General features: G+C 52.1%; 2 protein-coding genes across 2 annotated transcripts; one reads left to right on the top strand and one right to left on the bottom strand.

The window, feature by feature from the left end:
- The first annotated feature begins 37 nt into the window (after nucleotides 1-37).
- On the top strand, nucleotides 38-11,490 carry DNAJB11 (DnaJ heat shock protein family (Hsp40) member B11). The gene is made up of 10 exons (XM_014870441.2): nucleotides 38-188; nucleotides 422-578; nucleotides 3,292-3,389; nucleotides 4,316-4,448; nucleotides 5,352-5,494; nucleotides 6,049-6,131; nucleotides 6,625-6,682; nucleotides 7,169-7,280; nucleotides 7,821-7,980; nucleotides 11,112-11,490. The coding sequence occupies exons 1-10, from the start codon at nucleotides 121-123 to the stop codon at nucleotides 11,174-11,176; spliced, it is 1,077 nt and encodes a 358-aa protein (XP_014725927.1). The 5' UTR covers nucleotides 38-120; the 3' UTR covers nucleotides 11,177-11,490.
- A 5,995-nt stretch (nucleotides 11,491-17,485) lies between these two features.
- PROCR (protein C receptor) lies at nucleotides 17,486-19,935 on the bottom strand. Its single transcript, XM_014870501.2, has 4 exons — nucleotides 19,653-19,935; nucleotides 19,329-19,565; nucleotides 18,256-18,522; nucleotides 17,486-18,171 (listed from the first exon to the last, which is right to left on the bottom strand). The coding sequence occupies exons 1-4, from the start codon at nucleotides 19,705-19,707 to the stop codon at nucleotides 18,059-18,061; spliced, it is 672 nt and encodes a 223-aa protein (XP_014725987.1). The 5' UTR covers nucleotides 19,708-19,935; the 3' UTR covers nucleotides 17,486-18,058.
- Nucleotides 19,936-20,636: the final 701 nt, after the last annotated feature.

Below are 20,636 nucleotides of genomic sequence, written 5' to 3'. Positions count from 1 at the left end.
TGGCGGGAAACACCCCGCGCTCCCATTGGCTGGTGGCGGCCGCCGGGGCCGGGGCGCTGCGGAGCTGCCCAGACGCGCCGCTCCCGCCGCTCCCCCTCAGCCGGCAGGGCCGGGCCCGCCATGGCCCCCGCCTGGATCGGCCGCCTCTGCCTCGTCCTGCTCTGCTTGTGCGGGGAGGCCGCCGCGGGGTGAGTGCGCCGGGCCGCGCCCACGGGCCTGGGGGGCTCCACCTCAGTGCCGGGCCTTCCCCCTACTCAGGGTCGGCGGCCGCGGTGCTGGCGGGACCCCGCTCCCTTCCCCTCATCGCTTTCCTCTCTCCTTTTTCCCCTCACCTCTTTCCCCTCGCCCCTTTCCCTCTCCGTCTCCTTCCCATCCCCGTTCCCCTCCCTCCTCCCTCACCTTCTCTCTCCCCCCACGGCAGGAGAGACTTCTACAAGATCCTGGGGGTGTCCCGCGGCGCCTCCATCAAGGACATCAAGAAGGCCTATCGCAAACTGGCGCTGCAGCTCCATCCCGACAGGAACCCCGACGACCCCCGCGCCCAGGAGAAGTTCCAGGACCTGGGCGCTGCCTACGAGGTGAGGCCAGGAGCAGGGAATGGTGGATGGGGCTCGTAGTGAAACAGGCTGGAGCTTGGCCATTGAGACTCGTGAGGATTCAGCCTGAAGCGTTCAGGGGATGGGAAAGGAGGTTTGTAGGGGATGTAAAGACATTTCCATAAGGTGCAGCTGGAATCTGTCCTTCCCCTGTTACCACGTGAAATTCGATCTTCCCCATTAATATATTGAATTCCATCCTACACCTTTGATTGTCATAGAATCTTAGGGTGGTTTAGGCTGGAAGGGACTTAAAGATGATCTCATTCCATCCCTTTGCTGCAGGCAGGGACACCTTTCACATCAAATTCCTTTCCTTCCTTCTCATCAGTTACCATCAGTTACCATCATCCACCTATTAGTACACCAAATTCCATCCTGCCCCTGTTAATACATCCAACTCCAGATACTCTCCCAAATGAAAACCAAAGATCCAGAGCATACCAGGTTGCTTGGAGAGCTGCTCCTGCCAGAGGATAATCCAGCACCTCAGCTCTCTCAGCCTGGAGGAAGCCAAGCCACCAGCTTAAAAGTTCTTTGGAATTTATTCCCAGTTCCTCAAGGGAGAAGTGGAGGTGCAGCAGCTCCAAGTGTGTGTAGGGCCTGGCTGGGATTAGTCTGAGCTGATGGCAAGTGAAAGGTGCTGGCCTTGGGTTTAGAGGATATTAAATGAGAAAAATAATTGTGGGTCACAGGAGGATTCCTGTTATTCCATGATGATGTTGTGGCATGCAAATGATCCCTCACAGTAATAGCACAGTGCATTAAATAAATCAAATATAGATTATTGTATTGCCCAAAGGTCTGAAGTCAAAGCCTGCTTTCCCTGGCTGTACATACATAGTGATGGGATGCAGGTTTCTTCCATGTTTTCTGTCCTTTTTGTCCTTCTGTCACTGTTGGACTCCATCTGCTCCTGTTCCCTCCTGTGCAGCAGAGAGACCCAGAGGAAAATGGTGCTGAGAAATTCCATTAGCAAAAATTCCTAGCAGTGACTTGCTCTTTGGGTGGGAGGTTGAGGTCCTTTGGGAACAATCCAGCTGCAGGGGAAGGAGTTTGTTGCCTGGCTCTTGCTTCCATCCCTCGTGCTCTTCAGGTATGCAAATATTCCTCAAATGAGGAAGTGAGAGAACCAGCTGGCATTTATTTCTCTGTGCTGAGAAAGAAAAGTGTTCACTTTAGTTTTGTCTCAGAGCTGGGACCCCTTTTTACTTCAGACTTAAATAAACTGGCTTAATTATCACAGGGAAAATGAATATAAAGAATTTTTTTGTGAATAAAAGTAATCCATCATTTGCAGCACCTCAGGATTGATGCATGTGGAGCTGTGAGTTTGGTGCTGCCTCTGTGAGCTGGGATCTTGTTGGCACTTTCTGCTGGCAAAGGATTTCTCTGCCTCTTCCTCGAGTTCCACTTCATTTAAGTGTTTGCCAGCAGTTGAGATTATTCTTTCTGTTTAAAAGCTGAGTGAAAAAATGTTTGTAAAATCAAATCAGAAAGCAAGTATTGATGTGTGTGAGGTTTGCTTTTGATGCCCTCCCTGCAAGATCTTTATCTGTATTTAGCCAGGACAGCTTGGAAATCCTTCTGCTGAATCAGGTGTGGGATACAGAGAGTTGATTTGGTTGTTTTGGACAAAATGGAACCAGAATTGTGTGTCCCTTATAAACCAGAATTTTCCTCACCATAATGCCTCTGTTAACAGCACTGCTGCTCAGGGTCTGGGTAGCTGATAATGGCAAAGCTTTCCCAAAAAATTGAGGGGAAAGTAGGTTAGTGAAGCTGCTCAATTTCTTCATTTTCACAGACTCGGTGATTCCAGCCCGGAGTGGCGTGGTCTGAATTCAGCTGTTTGAACTAGGAAGGAGGCTGATCCCAGGAGAGGGAGCTGAGACTTCTACAAGGAGTCATGAGTCTCAGGATGGATTTGGGAGGAGTTTCCAAGTGGCAAAGGGGGAACTGAGCCCTTACCTGCTGGGTGAAAGTAGTGAAGTCAGCTCTGATTTTTTCCGTGTTTTTATTTATCAGTGGCTATAAATCCACAGGATCTCAGGATGGTTTGAGTTGGGAGGCACCTTAGAGCCCATCCAGTCCCACCCCCTGCCATGGGCAGGGACACCTTCTACTATCCCAGGGTGCTCCAAGCCCTGTCCAGCCTTGCCTTGGACACTTCCAGGGATGGGGCAGCCACAGCTTCTCCAGACACCCCAAATTCAGCTGGCTTTCATCTTTTAGCTGCTTCTCCATCTGTTCCCATTCCTGTACAGCCTTCTGAAAGCCAGCAAATATGATCAATGGGGAGGGAAGGGCAAGGAGGACCAGAGACTTCTGGATCTCTGAGGCAGGAAAGAGCGAAGATCAAAACTTAGGAAATAAAATCCATGCTTAAAAGTCATGGCTGAAACACAGGGATGGAGGTATGTGATTATTTGTCTCAGCACGTCCTACTTTGTAGGATTTGAGTTGTTCTTTCTGATTCTTTTTTAATATTTAAGATAAACTCAATGTTTACATTTTCCAGGTTGCTTGTTTTTTAATGAATGAAATGTGCTCGTTATGGGCTTTTCTAGCCAGCACAGCAAGCAGGGCTCCTGTAGTGTCCCCAGTGAGAAGTGCTGGGGGCCCTCAGAACCCTGTCCAACACCCTCCCCTCAGCTCCAAGTGAAGGCTTTTCCTACATCCCTGCCTTTTCCAGGTGCTGTCAGATGAGGAAAAGAGGAAGCAGTATGATGCCTATGGAGAGGAGGGCCTGAAGGATGGGCACCAGAGCTCCCACGGAGACATCTTCTCCCAGTAAGGAGGTTTAACCCCTTTGGGCTGTCCTACAGCTGCTGCTCTGATTCTGTGATGCTCAAGCACCCCTTTAATGGGGTTTTTACCTGGCCGAGGGTCATTGATGTGCCAGTGAGTATTTGAAGAAATACATTTACAGTGGGTATTGCACAAGCAATTCCCAGTTTTGGTGTGCCCCACTCCTTGGTGCAAGCAGGAGCCAGTAGAGACTTCCCACATGGGCACCTCTGGGCACTGTGGGTGATTTTTCAGGTGCAGCACCTGCTTCAAACATGTGGAAACTTTCTCAGGTTGTCTGTGTGTGATTGGGGTTTAACCTGTTGACACACATCACTTTGAGGACACTTTTACTTCTGCAAAGCAATGCTCTGGTTATTTGCACAGCACCTGTGGAATTTGGAGTATTAAAAACTAAAGGCACTTGCATGTTGCTTGGACAGAACCTGATTTTCTGCCTCTTTGGGTAAATTGCCTAAAGTAATTCCAGAAGTTGCTCATCTCCTGTAATCCTGGGTGAGGACTTTCACTGCTCCTCTGCTCTGTTCTGAGGTACAATATGCAGGATTCCTAGGGAGTTTTTCTCATCTCTCTTGTCCTCAAATTACTGAAAACCAACCTGCTAGCAGTGACTTGCAGTGCTACTCAGAGTTTACACCTTTTGGTGGTGGCAGCTGAGCAGCAGTGCAGTGTGGAGAGGTCACATTTTGAGTGTTCTGCTCCAAATTTTGTTTTCTTTAGTGCAGAAAACTCTTCCAAAGTTGCTGCTTTATTTGAAGGCTTTAGTTGTGTTCTGCAGGAGCAAAAGGAGGTTCCTGGGTTCACTCTGGAGTTTTAGGACTGCAAGGAGGCTGGTTTTTAGTGGAAATTTTTAGTAGAAGCATTTGCCCAGAATTCCTTCCTGACCTAATCAATGTGTTTAACTCCAGCTTCTTTGGAGACTTTGGATTCATGTTTGGAGGAAACCCACGCCAGCAAGACAGGAATATTCCCCGAGGAAGTGACATCATTGTGGACCTGGAGGTCACACTGGAGGAGGTGTATTCAGGAAACTTTGTAGAAGTAAGTTTACTTGTCTCAGTGTTTCCAGGTGTTCCCAGGTTTAAAGCACAGGACCAGAGCTCAGAGTATCTTCTCCCAAAAATTAGAGCTGAAATAGATGCTCCTTTTCTGTGTCTGGCAGTTGAGGATGTTGTGGTGCTATTTCCTGTAGTTTACTGAAGAAACCACACATTTATTCACCTTTTGCATCTGGCAGTGTCTCCACAAAGTGTGATAATACTGATTTGCTGGCTGTCAGTCACCAGCTCAGCTCGATGAGTGCAGCCACCCAGTTGAAAGAGGTGTAAATTGTCCCTCTGTAGAATTTAAGGATATTTGAGGGGCTGTTCATAAGCTTCAAATTCACTTAGCAATTCTTGCAAAACCACATTGAGGATTTTCAGGCTCCTTCTGTGGCCAAACGTGCCACTGCAAGTTTCCAGATGATATAACTGAGAAGAGTGTGCAGAAAATTAAAAATTATTATCGTCTTTTAAGCAAGCTCTGTCTCTGGTGCTGACAGCCCCTCCATGTTTGCTTTCCATTGGTCGATTTTCTGTTGTGGCTGTTGGGGGAGCTCCAGATAATTTCCCTGTTGTGTGGGAGAAGAAAGTGTCATAACTAAAGTGTGGGGTTTTCCATCCTAGTGTTACCTTTCCTGTGTGGAGAAGTGTGGAAAAGGAAAGAGAATGGCAATAGTGATGTCAGAGAGAGCTTTTCTGCTGTTTAATGTGTGATCACAAGGTGAAAACTTGTCAGTGTTTTGCTGAGGCCACATTTGGAGCTACTGTGGCAGCACCACACAACAACATGTCCCTGTCTGTGGCATGGGGCTGGAATTAGGTCCCTTCCAACCTTAAAAGAAATCCAGAGCCTTGTGGAGACCCAGGAACGTTGGCATCAAGCTCTCCCTCTTCCCTGCAGGTTGTCAGGAACAAGCCAGTGGCAAGACAGGCACCTGGCAAACGGAAATGCAACTGCAGGCAGGAGATGAGAACCACCCAGCTGGGGCCTGGGCGCTTCCAGATGACTCAGGAAGTTGTTTGCGATGAATGTCCCAACGTCAAGTGAGTTTGGTGCTCTTTCCTGCTCCACAGAATGATAAATTCCGTGATTGTATGTGGGAATATAGGGATGTTTATTCCAAAACCCACCGCTAGGTGGGGGAACGCGCCTGTATTCCCAGGGAGAGCTGGGGACTTTGGAAAGGCTTAACACAAGATTCTCATTTCCAGGGAGCCACTCTTAATTCTTACATCTGTTGGATGTAGAGCTCCCCAGTTTCCTCTTCCAGCCTTTTATTCCTTGCACAGTCACTAAATCTGAACGGGAAGCACACAGCTGGGAACAGCTGGATATGGAATGCCATGCTGTAGTCACACACCCTGGTGCTGTCTGTGTATTTGGGGGATTTCAACTTCACCTTCTCTACTTCCTGAGTCTCAGCTCACCAAAAAGGAAGCTCTGACCCTCTAGGTTAAGATGTGTGAACAAAGAGAGCATGTGTGAGCTTGTGGGGCTGTTCCCCTTACCTCAGTGACACAAATTAAAAGTTGAGATGAAGTTGGAGTAAATAAATAAAGTTGAAAACTGAATGCTGGGTTGCTCTTCCCATTTCCAGGCTGGTGAATGAGGAGAGGACACTGGAAGTGGAGATAGAGCCAGGGGTGAGGGATGGCATGGAATATCCTTTCATTGGGGAAGGTGAGTGTGTGCTCAGCCGTGAGCTGCTCATTCTCTGGCACTGGCAGTGCCCAAGCCCCCCATGTTATTGGAAGGGCTGTGTCCTTGTGCTGGAACCCAGGTGCATGTTCCTAAATCTGGATAACACAGCTCTACTCCCTTAGCTGGGAGAGGGGACATGCACAAAACCAGCTCTAAATCTGATGTTTTGTGTAACACTTGAGCAGGAGCATCTGTTCCAGGCTTCAGCCTGTGAAGGGATCCCCTCTTCCCTTCAGTGACTAAAGGGCAGCATTAACATGCAGACAGATTTCCAGAAAAGCAGAGGTGTGACCTTGCTGAGGCAACTCTTAGAAAGCCCTAAGCTCTTTAAGCAGAATTTTGCTCATCTAAAGATCAATTAGTTGCTTTTTCTTCCTTTGACTTGTGAGCTGCAAGTCTGTAATATCCTGCTTGTCTCTGCACTCGTTCCTAACTATTTCCTTTAAGCAGAACTTTTCTTTCTCCCCCACAGGTGAGCCCCACGTGGATGGGGAGCCAGGAGATTTGCGCTTCCGAATAAAAGTTCTTAAGTAAGTCTGGCCTAGTTAGGCTCTTGCTTAGCCAGATGGAGTTTGTCCTTCAGCAGAGCAGGTGCAGGCCTGGCATTCAGCACAGCCCTCGTGGTGCTGGAGGAGCTGGACTTGATGCTGTTAAAAGTGGAATTATCAAAGTATCTTTTTTTTTTTTTTTTTTTTGGCTTGAATTCACCATGTGTGATTCAGAGTAGATATCTCCTTTTTCCTAACACACAATCTGACTATTGTAAGGAAATGTACTACTAAGAAAATTGCTGTGTGAGTCAGGACTTCTTGCCACACCTCACCACTCAGTGCCCTAGAAATAGAAAAGACTTATCAGGGCATATCTCACACAGGAAAAAGAGGCTAAATTTGATTGATTTCTCACTTCCCCTCCTATTTATGATTTCTCCAAACACCAAAATAGAAGTACAGAAGCTCAAGGACCTGTTTCCCCTATGGGGAAGGAGTAAAATTCAATGGCTCTTATTTCCACAGGCACCCAGTGTTTGAAAGGAGAGGAGATGACTTGTACACAAACGTGACAATCTCGCTGGTCGAGGCACTGACAGGCTTTGAGATGGACATTGCCCACTTGGATGGGCACAAGGTGAGGCCCAGGGTGTTGTGTGCATCCCAAGTTCACCTGCAGCTCTGTGCTGAGGGTTGGCTTGCTCAGGGTCTGGATATCTACAGTTTTCCCTCTGTTGGAGCATTCCAGGCCAATTCCCATGGAGCCAAAATGGGCTCTCTATGAAGGGTGCACAGTGTGTGCCTCACTTCCATGCTGTGTCAGTGCATGGTGTTAGTTCTGGCATGTGTCCAGTAAAACTGCCTGGAACCACCGGATATCACTGGTTTTGGCAAGGAATCTATGCCAGTTGGAGCTTTCCAGTGGTTTGGAAAGAGTGTTGGAGTATTGGGGTGCACACACAGAACATGGACTGCCCAGGGAGGTGGTGGAGTCCCCGTCCCTGGAGGTGTCCAAGAAACATCTGGATGTGGCCCTCAATGCTCTATTCTGGTTGAAAAGATCAGAATCAGTCATGGCTTGGACTCAATCATCTTGGAAGTCTTTTCCAACCTCAGTGATCCTGAGATCCTGATCCTGTACCACTAATAAATGTTCTAAAATTCCTTTTCTGGCCAGGTTCACATTGTGCGGGATAAAACCACAAAACCTGGCGCCAAGCTGTGGAAGAAGGGAGAAGGTCTTCCAAACTTTGATAACAACAACATCAAAGGCTCCCTAATAATCACCTTCGACGTGGAGTTCCCCAAGGAGCAGCTGACAGCTGAGCAGAGGGAAGGTGAGTGCCCAGAGCCCTGAACCTGGCACAGCTCCACAGGGGCTGGAGCAGTCAGGAGGGGCTGTCCTGTCCCTGTGTCCCTTGTCCAACATAGCACAGTTGGCTGATGGCCTGGGATTAACTCCCACTTCCCTTGGCTGCTGTGGTTGTGGCTGAGGTTGGGATGTGCTGCTGCTGGAATGTAGCTCTTGGCAAGTTTGCAGGTGTTTTGTTTTGGAGCTCCTCATCAGTCTGACCCCACAGCCTTGCTGGGCTCAGCCTCTGTCTGCTTTGCCTTGGCTGGAATGGGATCACAAAGGGTTTTCCAGCCCCTGCTGCTACTTTCTTGGAGTATTTTTTCTTGTGGAAATCCCTTTGCTGCCGAGGGTAAGGAATGTCACACTGAGTCAGGAGAGGGGTTGTTCTTCCCCACAGATCCTTCCACCCTACTCTGTCTAGGACAGATCTGCTGCTCAGCTTCAGTGCTCAAATGGAAACCTGATGAACCATGTAGGAATCCTAAAATTGCCAGGAGCTTTAATCCTTAAATCCTATGCTCCTAGGAGGGAATTCTTTGCTCCAGCAGTCTCTGTGGTTCTGCTGCTCCACATCAGAGTAGGAATCAAGGGCCTCATCCTCTGCCACGAGACAAAGATATTCCTGGCATGTACCAGTGCAGCTCTTCAGGAAATCCCCAGAATTTCTTCCAGGGCTTCTTCTGAAGTGGATTGACTTGTTTTAGTGGATTTCCTGGACTCCTCAAGTTTGTAGTGGGAAGCCAAGCCCTGTGTGGGTTTTATTCCACCCTTGGCACTTGCTGCTGCCTTGGCCACGCTGTGCCAGCTGCCCTATGCAGTCCAGTTGGAGGCTGCAGCTCCAGATGTCTCCAGGCTTCTCCTGCAGCTGTTTGGGCTGGGAGGTCTGCACCTCTGAGCTGGGCTTAAGAGTGATCCTGGTTCATGGTTTTATCCCTGTGCTTTCCCTCTTGTTCCAAGAGCATTGTGCAGGGCACGATGACCACATCTCTGTGAAGTCTCAGTCCAGGCTCTGCTGCCCTTCCAGAAGCTTCATCAGGCAAGAGCAGCGCTGAAACAGATGTGAGGTTATTCCAGCTGTTGCTCTTGGCAGTTTAGAGGACACTGGGCAAGGAGCAGTGACAGAAGCCTCCATGTGTGTGACAGAATTGCTCACACACCTCTGCGGATATCCGGGAACAGAGAGATGATGGCACTGGCATGGGTGTGTTCAGGCACAGGGCCTTGGGTGTTTCTGTCCCTCCTAAAGCAATTCCACAATTCCCAGGGGAAGGTGACTGGGTAGGCAGTCAGCTGCCTTTCTGTGTGCTGGGTATCTCCAAACATTCCTGATTTCTCAGGAGTTTTATGAGGGAATAGGTCTATCCCTGTGTGTGGCAGCACTTCAGTGTACACATTCAATGGAAAACTAGGCTTCAGAATTCAAAACATCCCCTTTTTCCTTATTCTTGGCAGTGGTCCTCATTTCTTATCTCCTGACCACATATCCAGCTCCTGGAGCTGTCAGAAGATACTCTGGCTCTGAGAGCACCACCCTGAGCTTTGGAGTCACAGAAATAATATCCCTTCTTTCCTGCAGTGGGACTTGATCACTGCTGATCAGAGCTGCCTCTCCCTCTGTGCTGTAACTTGTCACTTATTTGTATCAGCAAAATTTCAAAGGAAAAATTGACTTCAGGCTCCAGTAAAAGCTGCAGTAGCACCAATTGTTAGGAATCTTGGTTAAAATTCCTGATTAAACTCCGGGTACGTGTTGAAATATCCTGTGTACTATTGAGGGTGTTCTTCAGGCCAGCAGGCTGCTGCCAGAGGTATGGGAGCTGCTGGGAAATGAGATGTGGGATAGTACTAATCCACATTTTTTCAGGATTCCTGGAGCACACCTTTTTCCATCTCAGCCTTCCTTTCTAAGAACCACACATCCAAGAGCCACATTCTCTCACCCACCAGCCAGGAAGTGACTTGGAGCCTCCTCTGGATGCAGGGGAGGAAGTGAATTTGCCTTGGAGAATGACCTGTACCTAATAATGAGCAGCTCCTGGACAGGATTTCACTTTGTCCTGGTGTTCCTCAAAAGAGTTTAGGAATATCTGGCCATCAGGAGAATGAGAAGTTCTTGCCTGGCAGAGAGACACCCTGCTTCCAGTTACTACTTCCAGGAGAGTTTTCCAGTATTTAACACAGCTACTGTGACCCTTATGCATCCCATCACTGGTTTTCAAGGACAGTAGAATGAGGTTTAAGGATAGGAAAGCAGGACAAGGGTTGCAGGGAGACAAACTGTTTTTTAGCAGGATTTCCTGAAGGATTTGCATGCCTGAAAGGTTGGAATTTTCTTCTGTACAAGTAAATTAGTTGGTTTTATTACTGATAGTCAATCTAAACCTCCCCTGGAGCAACTTGAGGCCATTTCCTCTCATCCTGTCCCTTGTTCCCCTGAGCAGAGTCTGAACCCTACCTGGCTGTCCCCTCCTGTCAGGGAGTTGTGCAGAGCCAGAAGGTTCTCCCTGAGCCTCCTTTTCTCCAGGCTGAGCCCCTTTCCCAGCTCCCTCAGCCTCTCCTGGTGCTCCAGCCCCTTCCCCAGCTCTGTTCCCTTCTCTGGACACACTCCAGTCCTCAGTGTCCTTCTTCTAGTTATTTGAAGGTCACTCATAGTGTTGGGATTTTCCCTCTGGTTTGGGTCCTTTTTTTGGCTCAGTGGTTTTTGGGGTTGCTCTGAGCTGTGATCTGAGAGGCTCCAGGATAGTGAGTGACCAGGCTGAGTTAATCAGAGGGGACTCCCTCTCTAATCTCTGGAAAAGCAGTGACACATCCACCCTTGCCACTCTGCTTCCTCTGCTCCGTGTGGACTTGCCCTTTAAGCAGCAGTGGAGACCTGCCAGCCCTTCCCTGTCATGTCGACCCCAGGAGATGAGCTATTATGGATTTAAGGGCTGACTCACTCTTAGCCTGTTTGGTATCCAGTTCTTACCAAGAATAAAAATACAAATCCCTGAACTGCCAGTTGCTTGGAATGTTTCATGTACGGGATTTCAGGAATGGGGAAGAAGCGTTGGAAGAGTCATCCTGACGTCTTTGCTGTGCTCTGTGTGTGTGACACTCTCCCTTCTCTTGCAGGTCTCAAGCAGCTGTTGAAGCAAGGATCAGTGCAGAAGGTCTACAATGGATTGCAGGGATATTGATGTGTGGAAAAATTGGACTTCCCTGGAAATGCAAAGTCAAAATTGTTTGAGGTCTTTTCTCCTGCCCACTGTAGAAGAGGGAAGAGGGAGGGGGGCAATGGTTGAGGTTTAGCTCATCTTTGGTTTGTAAATTATGGAAGTGCTCAGAGTTTGGGGAAATACCTTTTCAGGACATAACTGGTGCTGCCTATCATGTTCCACGTCCTGGAACAACAGAGATTCCTTGAGCAGGAAAACATAGGTGGGGGAAAGGAGTTTTAAATTCCACACAGATTGGAATTTCTGGTTTTTAAATATATTTTGATGTGACTTTTCTTGACCATCTCAACATATTTTCATAGCTGCTCCTGCTTTTTACGTCCTTTGCGTAAATTACTTCCAAATTCCTGTTGTTTTGGGGTGGTATTTTTAATCCCAGCCCTTCCTCTCCTTCCCCTCTGAGTCCAGAGTGTGGTATTGGTTCAGAGTCTGGTTTTGGGGCAGGAATACTGGTGCTGTTGGGAGTGCACTGGGCTATGTTAGGCCCCACAATTGGTTGGGAAAAGATTCTCTCAAGGCCTCTGTGGGCTCTCTTTAACTACCAAGTCCCAAAAGTCAACGCTTGGTTTGAAATTTGAACTTGCACCATCTTAGCAAAGACTCCTTGGTCATGGTGGAATTTGGGAATGGCTCCTCATGGCCTTGGTTGTCCCCTCGTGGCCCCCATATGGAACCAGTCTGGAAAAGCTCCCTCCCCTGCTGCGCTCTGTCCTCCGTGAGGACGGGTGAGGCTGATGGGAATAAAGTGTTTGTTGGAGTTGGAATGGCAAAACCTCCCTGGTGATGTGTTTCTGGGACAGACCTGGGCTTCCCTGTGCCAGGCAGCAACAGAAATCATGGAATCAGTAAGGCTGGAAAAGCCTTCTAAGGTCAAGTCCAACCATACCCCCAGCACTGCCAAGGCCACCGCTGCCCCATGTCCCCAAGTGCCACATCCACACGTCTGTTAAACCCCTCCAGGGATGGGGACTCCACCACTGCCCTGGGCAGATGTGCTGGGCTGGACAACCCTTTCAATGAAGACATTTTCTCTCATACACAAACTATACCTCCCCTGGAGCAACTTGAGGTTGTTTCCTCTTGTCCTGTCCCTTGTTCCCTGGGAGAGGAGCCCAATGCCACCTGGCTCCACACTCCTGGTTCCTTCAGGGGTCTTGGGGGCTGTAAAGTGGGATCCTTCCAGCTTCTCCCTACCCCATTCCCAATTTGGGAAATGGATGGGCTCTGGTTTGCCTACAGGGAAGTGTTTGCTGGGGGGCAGCAGATGCAGCCTCAAGGTGATTTTGGTTTTGGTTTATTCCCTTTTCCTTCCTTGGGAGCTAGAAGCAGCTCGAGGTAGGCACAGCCCTGTGTCCATGCTGCCCTTCCTCCAGCAAGTCCCACCCACCCCTGCAGCTCCAGCGGGAGTGACGCAGGGGAAGCAGCAGCCCCGGGAAGATTTCCTGTCGGATCCTGTGTACATTTACCTTGGCAGAGCACAGCAGGGGCTTGGGGAGCAGCTGAGACAAACCCACAATGCCAAACCCTTGGTCTCTGCTTCTCCTCAGAATCCAGAGGGATAAAGTGGTAACCTCAGCTGAGGCTGCTTCCTCTGCCCATGATTCTCAGTCTTTTCCAGGTGCTGCCTGTGCTCCCTCTTAGTTCCAAGTTTCTAGGAAACTTCAGATTTCAAAGAAATTCCTTCCCATATCCCTGTGCATGGGGCTGTTTTCTGTTATTCCAGCCCCTTGCAACTCTGCTCACCTGCAGCAATAAACCCAAAAAAACAGGATTTCACCCCTAAGCTCCAAGTTCTCCCCCAGGGGAAGGTGTAACCTCTCCTACCTGCACCCCCAGCAGCAGCCAGCGGGTTTATTTTGGGCCTGAGTCCTTGTTCCCACTGCTGCTTTTCCTTTCCCTGCTAATTCCTTTCCTTCCTGTGGTTTGTTTTTATTGCATTGTGGGGCCAGACTCTTTGGAGAACACAACAATGGCTGCAGAGCCCCAGCTCTGCACACCAGAAAGGAGAAAAACAGGAAAAAAGCCCCAAATTCCAACCAAGCATCCCTGCTTCCTTCCACCCTTTCCCCCCTTGCTGCAGGGTGTGTTCAGACTTATCATCCAACGCCTTTCCCACCTCCACACAAAGCTTCCAGGGCTTTTGCCCAGCAACAACAGCAGTGCTTGCTCAAATGTTCCCAATGGTTTTGGTTCTGACCCACTCACAATGTGCTTTTTTTAGGATCATGGAATCTTTTTCCTCCAACAACTGGGGATGCAGAGGGTTCTCGGTGTCCATGACAATTTCTGTCCCCTTCTCCAGTGACATGGAGCTGGTGGGAGCGAGTCATGGCACACATGGACTCCTTTATCCATAGAAATGCTTCCCACGAGGTTTAGGTGTTCACATCTTGGTTTGGCACCAAACAAGGATCCTGACTGAACCTCCAGGCTGAGAATTCCGTAATGCACAGCTTGAATTTCCAGTCCTTTCTAAGCAACACCATTCCCAAACTAGAACAAATAAACACAAATTTCCTTGGAAGGGTGAGGATTGTGAGGGTTCAGATGAAGGCATGTTGTTCAATTCTAGTAAAGCATTTGTCCTTGGAATGCACTCCCAGAAGTCCATGAACAGCTGCTTTGGGAAGGCCTGGCTGAAATGGGGTCCTGGTTTATTCCTAAAGGGAATGGTTTCCAGCACCCCCAGGGGCTGTGTGCGTTCCTTCAGGGCCAACCACAGGCAGGCTTTTAGATGTCATCAGCACCATCAGCACTGTGTTCCCACCCTTTGGTGGATCCCTCCCATTCCAGGGGAGGGAAAGGAGCAGATGGAATGAGGATTCCATAGCAGATTAATGATGGGAGGGAATACAGGGGTCAGATCCACATTTCCATCATGCCCTGCAGCCTCATCCTTGTCTTCTGTCCCTCCACAGCCTGGGCTGGCTGCACCTAGAGCCACGTTCCCCATCCCAGACTGGATGGCGAAGTTTTGGGGCTGCTCCAAAGAGTTTCAGCCCTTGGTATGGTGGTCTTGGAAGGAGGCTTTGCTCTCAATGGCTTCAGTCACACTGAAGGCTGCTTCCAGCTCTGGGGAGTGGATGACTGTTCCCAAACAGCCATTTTTCCAGGGAAACTTCTCTGAAAGCGCAGTGTGAGCAAGCTTGGGTTTTTCCAAAGAAAAATCTTGTTTTTCATGTCTTTATCTCTCTCTGAACCTTTCTGCTCTAGGGCTGGGCAGTGGAGGAAGAAGGGAGAAGGGGCTGGTGCCAGGAGAAGTTTGCTCTGAGGACACGTGGGTTTCGAGTGGGAGCCTCCAGCTGGGAATGGAAGGTGAAGTGATGATTCCTCCCAGCTAGGAGCCCCCATCCCTGCTCACCTGCTTTGCAGGAGCTGGTGGAGCAGCCTGGCTTGCTCCGGAGCAGTCCCCAGGGAGTGGACAGCCCTCTGGGGCAGGGCAGAGGTGTGGGATGGGTGGTATCCTCTGCCTTCATCCCGCCTGCATGGCCAGCAGCCAGCTCTCTCTCTCCTGTTTCCTCCGGCTGACCTGGGAGCTGAGCAGGAAGGGAAGAGGGCAGCGCTGGGCACCGTCCGCCCTGCCAGGAGGGAGTGGCCAGCGCCGCCCTTCCCCGTGCTGGGAGGCTTTTCCAGGTTGCTGCTCGCTTCCATGTGGGAGCAGGAGGCCGCTAGGAAGCAGATCCCTCACCCCAGTGCAGTCCCTGGGGTTAACAAAGGTGTCCCACAGTCAGGAATTAAAACATCCGTGCGTGTGACACTGTGACCTCTGAGAATTTGGGTTTGTTTAGTCCCGAAAAGCCACAATGACACCAGTGCAGGCTCTGAGTGCGTAAGAGGTGTTTACAGGGATAATCCTGCTTCCTGCCAGATGGATCCCATCAACCCCACTTTTTTTCCCTCTCCCACCCCCAGCAGGCACCAGAGCCCATCATTGGTTTTGGCTGGAGCTCCTGGAGCCATCCAGCCCTTTGTCCTGAGGCACGGCAGCTCCCAAAGGACACGCATGGAGATACCGACCTTGCAGAGGGATCTGATGTCCATAAGGAAACCGGGTGACCTGCCCACCCCATCCAAGTTCCCCATGGGATGGGGCTGAGGAAAGGAAGGAGCTGGTTCCTGGCATATGGGCATTACCTCACTGGAACAAGGATCAAGGCTTGGGCATCTTATCTGAGCCCTTATCCAAGACAGCGACAGCGGGGTGGGCTGATGGAAACCATGCATGGAAAACAAAGCCTTGCCCAGCTGTCCCTGCAGATAACAGGGATGGGTCACTCTGGGAGCTGGTTAAAGCTGCCAGACGTTTCTGTGTGGGTTCATTCACCCTCCTGCAGAACCCAAAAGTCCTCCAAGGAGAAAATTGAAACCACCCCTCACTGATGGAATACACACTGGCGCCTGTCCCAGGCTGCGATCCGGGGCGGAAGAGTGGCCAAATTTGGGAAAAGATGACCATGAATGTGGCTGCTGGCTGCCAGGAAACTGCTCTGTGTTGGAGTGATGGCAGAACAGGAGCCCAGCTCCCAGTTCTGAGGCAGCCAGGCCACTGTCCTCAACTGCCACACCCAGCCAGGCTTCAGTGCCCCCCCCCCCTTGAGGCACTTGAGGGTTTTGGGGTGAGGAAGAGAAATGTTGGGGCAACAAATTGTGATGTTTGGGGTGAACAAGAGAAATTTTGGGGCTACTATGTTTTGGAGGTGGGTGCTGCCACCATAACCCCTCTGTGCTTGTCACCATGTCCAGTTCAGACACTGATGCTGGTCACTGCCAGGGAGGTGCCTTGGGATGGAGGTGCCAGGTTTGGGTGCCTTGCCCATGGACACCAATGGAGATCGGGCTGCTCCTCAGGGTTCTGAACTTTTGGGAGATTCCCACTGCCCAGTCCCTTGTGGAAACTCAAGAGGAGCAGCAGAGTCAGCTCTGTTCTGGAATGTTCTCCAGACACACATGGGACTCAGGGGCAGGAAAAAGGCTTTTCCAGAGCTGAGTGAAGTGGACAAGCTCAGACTTGCTCATCTGTCCAAAGGATGACACATTTCTGCAGCAAAAAGAAAAAAAAAAAGCTTTGCTGTTCCAGGCCTCCCACCTAGGGTTGTCACCTGGGTCTGTCCTGGGTGCCATCCCTGCTCCATCACAGTTGTGGGGATCCCACAGCATCCACCCTCAGCCATCCCAGCTGGAGCAAGGAGCTGCAGGGAAAGGGCACTGGGAATGGGAATCACTCCAAGTCTTGGGGACCGTGGTGCAGGTAACAAAGATGCACCGACCCCAAAACTCAAAGCAGGGCTGGGAATGCAGCGGTTTCTCCCAGCTGGAAGGGATTGAATCCCTTTTGGGCAGCCAATGCAGCACGTGTGACCTCGGGCACTGCCCTGGTGTCCCTGGGCAGGGACACAGAGCGCTCGGCCCACGCCCAGCTCCTGCCAAGGGCGCTGCTCCAAGGGCCGAGCGATGACGTTCCCGTGTCTCAGCCGTGTTGTTTTGGATTCTCCGGCCTCTTGGAGCCCGCCAAGGGTGGGGAGCGCCCCAGCCCCTGCCCCAGGAGCCCGGGGGAGGCGGGGGCTGCTCTGGGGGTGGCTGGGGGCCAGGGTGATGAGATGTGGGCTTTGGAGACCTCCATCCCTCCACAAGGACAAGCCCTGAGGTCATCTTCGCATCCCTTCTGTCCCTCATCTCTTTTTCCATCTTCTCTCATCCCACCCTGTCTTGCTCGCAGGGTGTTTAGAAAGGAAAGAGCTGGGAGCTAACCCAGGAAAGCCTCTCTCCTGTGCTGTTCCCAGCCAGCTCCTGGCTCATCCCCAGCCCTTCCTGCCCCCAGAGCAGTGGAGATGCACAGGAGAGCTCAAAATCCCCTTCTGGGTGAAAGGGAAACGTGGCCAAGAGTTTCTTATCAATGCAATCAAAGTTTAAACAGTCAAAGTGGAGTGTTTAGCTTGGATTTGGATTGTGGAAAAGAAAAAATGTCCCTTTACAGCTGTGTGTACTTGACCTCAGCACCTCACACTGAGCGAGGAAATGAAAAATGTTGAGAAAATTGCTTAATTGAGTCAAACCAAAGCTAGGAGAAGGTTGAAATGAGCTCAGGAGGTGCAACACCCTCCTGCAAACACCACCAGTGTCTTTCCAGAGACCTGGAAAACTTAGCACAGAACTCAAGGTCTGGCACCGGGGCTGGCAACACTAACGAGCCCACCCAGCACCAGCAGGTGGTCCAGGATGGATCCACAGCCTCACATCAGTGCTGCCAAGGGGAACAAGAGCATCCAAAGCTGTGGTGAGAAATGATGGGTGGTTTTATTACACAAGATGTGACATCCTCCCTCCATCCCCACTGGAACAGGGATAAATGAGGGTTTAACACCATCCCTTTAACCATTCCATGACTGTTTCTCCTGCTGCTTTCCCCCCATGCTGCTCCCCCCCATTTTTCCATCCATGCCCAGTGTTTCTGTGCAGAGTCTCAGTGTCCAACATGAAGACTGTCCACTGGGCTGGGGGCTGCCAGTTGCCTGGGACAGGACCAGGAAGCCACCAGTGTCCTTGGGGAGCAAAGCCTGTGGTACAAGGGACATGCATCCCTTGAGAGGGATGGGCTTGGTCCCCGCTTCCATGGGAGGATGGCAGATCCACCCTCTGTCTCTATGCAGGGATGATGGATCCAGCCCCTGCCTCCCCAGGGTGATGATGGATCCACGGAGAGTTGCTGGATCCTTGGGAAGATGATGGATCCATCCCCTGACTCCACAGGGAGACGATGGGTCTGTCCCCTGCCTCCACAGGGTGGTGATGGATGCACGGGTTCGTTCCCTGTGTCCATGGGGTGACATGGGACAGCTGCCCACGCTAGCAGCTCCCTCCTGTGCACAGGAAGATGCCCATGGCCATGCCCAGCAGGGCCAGGCTTCCCAGGACCAGCCCCAGTACCAGCGGAGTGCGCGATCGGCCGCTGACTTTTCCTGCAAGAGGCGAGAGGGATGGTGGAGGTGACGACTGGGCCACGCCACCGTGTCCCTGTCCCCAGTCCCGGCCCCACCACGGACCTATCCTGGTGCTCTGAGCCTGCAGGATGCTGACACAGGTGGTGTTGAGGAAATACTGCAGGTCCTGCGTGGTTATGGGGTATTTCATCAGCTGCTCCTGGGCGAAGGTGGCCACTGGGAGCTCGCCGGGCCAGCGCCGCTCCCAGGTGGCGTTGGGGACATGGAAGCTGAGGAACGCTGTCTTGTTGAGGGACACCTCGTAGAAGCTCTGGGCTGTGCCGTTGGGGTAGAGGAGGCAGCCGAGGTGGCAGCGCAGGTGCTGTGTGACTGCGGGGACAGAGGGAGGGGACAGGGTCACCACACCCCCACCCTCAGCATCCCGCGGCCCTCTCCAGCAGCAAACTGAGTTTGCACAGCCTCAGCCTTGTGCCACCCACAGCTTTGCTTCCCCTCGGTTTGACCATTTCCAGCGGCCAGGGTTATTTTCCCTCCCTTATCTCCACACGGTTTTACAGAGAGGGAGGTTTTGGGCACAGAGATGCTCTTGGCTCTCGCGGATGGAGCGAGACACCGGGACAGGGACACCGGGAGAGGTGGGGCGGGTCATGCCAGAGACCCCGCGGTGACACCGGGCTCCCCAGGGGTACAGGAATGTGGGGCTGGGGCAAAACCAGTTTGGGGGCAACCAAGGAAATGAAAGAAAAGGAAAGGAAAAGGAAGCATACCCCGTGCAGGAGCAACAGAGGTGACAGGACTTGTGGAGCAGAGCGGGCTGGAGCACGGGATGCAGGTGGGATGCAGGTGGGATGCAGGTGGGATGCAGGTGGGATGCAGGCAGGGAGCAGGCAGGGAGCAGACAGGGTTCCTACACCTCACCACCCCACAGGCTGCAGCTCCCAGCCCTTTTCCTGAGGAGCAGCAACAGGCTGAGCACGATCCCGTTCCCAGGGCGTGCTCCGAGTACGAAATTCTCGGTTCCACAGAAGGGCTCCCTTTGCCACGGAGAGGTTTTGCACATGGCCGTGTCCCCATCCCTTGGCCCATCTGTCCCTGAGAGCCACCCCCGTGCCCTGGCAGTGCGGAAGAGGCTCCTCTTCCCCGGGGCACCCACCCCTGCCCCGGGTACCACTCACATTTGGTGGGTCTCTCCTTGTTGAAGAGCTGCACCAGCTGCCTGAAGGTCTTCAGGTAGGCGATCACCTCGTTCTGCCGCCGGGCCCAGGCGTCCGGAGGCTCCAGCGGGAGCACCTGGGTGACATTATTCTCGTCCAGGAGATGGCTGAGCTGTCCATTCAGGCTGGCGTTGCCCCGGAACATGGAATTGCCCATGTAGACGCGGGTCAGCTGGAGCATGGTGAAGGCGAGCGGGGCTGCGGGAGACGCGGGACATCACGCACTGCCCCGTGAGCCCCGAGGCAACCCCAGTGTCCCCAAGCACGGCCGCGTCCCTGCCTTACCCGCCTGCTCTGCCCCGCAGCCCAGGGCCCCGCTGAGCAGCAGCAGCCGCAGCATCGCGGGCACAGCACCGCTCTGGGGACACGCCGCTGTCACCAAGGCTGGCCCAGCACGGAGTTCAGCCCGGACACCGCTCTGGGGACACGCCGCTGTCACCAAGGCTGGCCCGGCACGGAGTTCAGCCCGGACACCGCTCTGGGGACACGCCGCTGTCACCAAGGCTGGCCCGGCACGGAGTTCAGCCCGGACACCGCTCTGGGGACGCGCTGCTGGCCCCACGGCCGGCCCGTGGGATGTTAAGCGGGCCGGGGAGGTGGGGCTGGAGGAGGAGGAGAGCGGGACTCCGGCCAGGTCTCTCCCATTTCCTTACCCCGAGCCACCCGCACCCCTTCCCTGCCGGATATGCCGGGCCCCGCGGCGCCTGAGGATGCAGGATGAGGCTCCAAGCTCACCCCCGGCACAGATGAAACTGGCGAGCTGCCAGCACCTGACTCAGTTTCCCCATCCCTTGGCTAGGAAGGGCCCTGTCCCACTCCCCTGGGGGATATGGGAGACCAGGGGGACACGGTGATGGGGACCATTCCCAGGGAATGGGGAGTATTTGGAGGGAGCAGCCTCCCAGCACCGCACTGCACCCACCTGGTGTGGGGAGAGTATCCAGCAACGGGACACCCCTCCCTGCCAAGGGGTGACACTCAGGGTAGCTGAGATGGGTAGAGGGGATGAGAAATCCATGGCAGGGCTTCCTCCACAGGTTTGTTTTTTAATTGCACCTAAAATGATTATAAATTTAAAATTTGAAAATGTGAAATTTCTAGTGAAAGCTCCAGCTCGTCTCATTGGCAGAGCATAGCACAGCCTGGGGTGACACATAATGGCATCACACAGCCTGTTATGGCATGCAATATTGTCATGGAATGCTCTGGGTGGAAAGGCATCTGAAAGCCCATCTCATTCCACTCCCTGCCATGGGCAGGGACACCTCC

This window comes from Sturnus vulgaris, chromosome 10 (genome assembly GCF_052056855.1).
Source record: "Sturnus vulgaris isolate bStuVul1 chromosome 10, bStuVul1.hap1, whole genome shotgun sequence".
In the NCBI taxonomy this organism is placed as follows: Eukaryota; Metazoa; Chordata; class Aves; order Passeriformes; family Sturnidae; genus Sturnus; species Sturnus vulgaris.
Note: the sequence above shows the minus strand (reverse complement) of the source record. Positions and strands in the feature narration are given on the sequence as shown.

What these genes read in the sequence shown, in the direction of transcription:
- DNAJB11 (XM_014870441.2), top strand. Translation starts at nt 121, where the DNA reads ATGGCCCCCGCCTGGATCGGCCGCCTCTGCCTCGTCCTGCTCTGCTTG. An exon ending in GATGAATGTCCCAACGTCAA is followed by an intron (nt 5,495 to 6,048) that starts GTGAGTTTGGTG and finishes TCCCATTTCCAG; the next exon opens with GCTGGTGAATGAGGAGAGGA. An exon ending in TTCCGAATAAAAGTTCTTAA is followed by an intron (nt 6,683 to 7,168) that starts GTAAGTCTGGCC and finishes TTATTTCCACAG; the next exon opens with GCACCCAGTGTTTGAAAGGA.
- PROCR (XM_014870501.2), bottom strand. Translation starts at nt 19,707, where the DNA reads ATGCTGCGGCTGCTGCTGCTCAGCGGGGCCCTGGGCTGCGGGGCAGAG. An exon ending in CTGCGGGGCAGAGCAGGCGG is followed by an intron (nt 19,566 to 19,652) that starts GTAAGGCAGGGA and finishes CGTCTCCCGCAG; the next exon opens with CCCCGCTCGCCTTCACCATG. An exon ending in CAAGGAGAGACCCACCAAAT is followed by an intron (nt 18,523 to 19,328) that starts GTGAGTGGTACC and finishes CTGTCCCCGCAG; the next exon opens with TCACACAGCACCTGCGCTGC.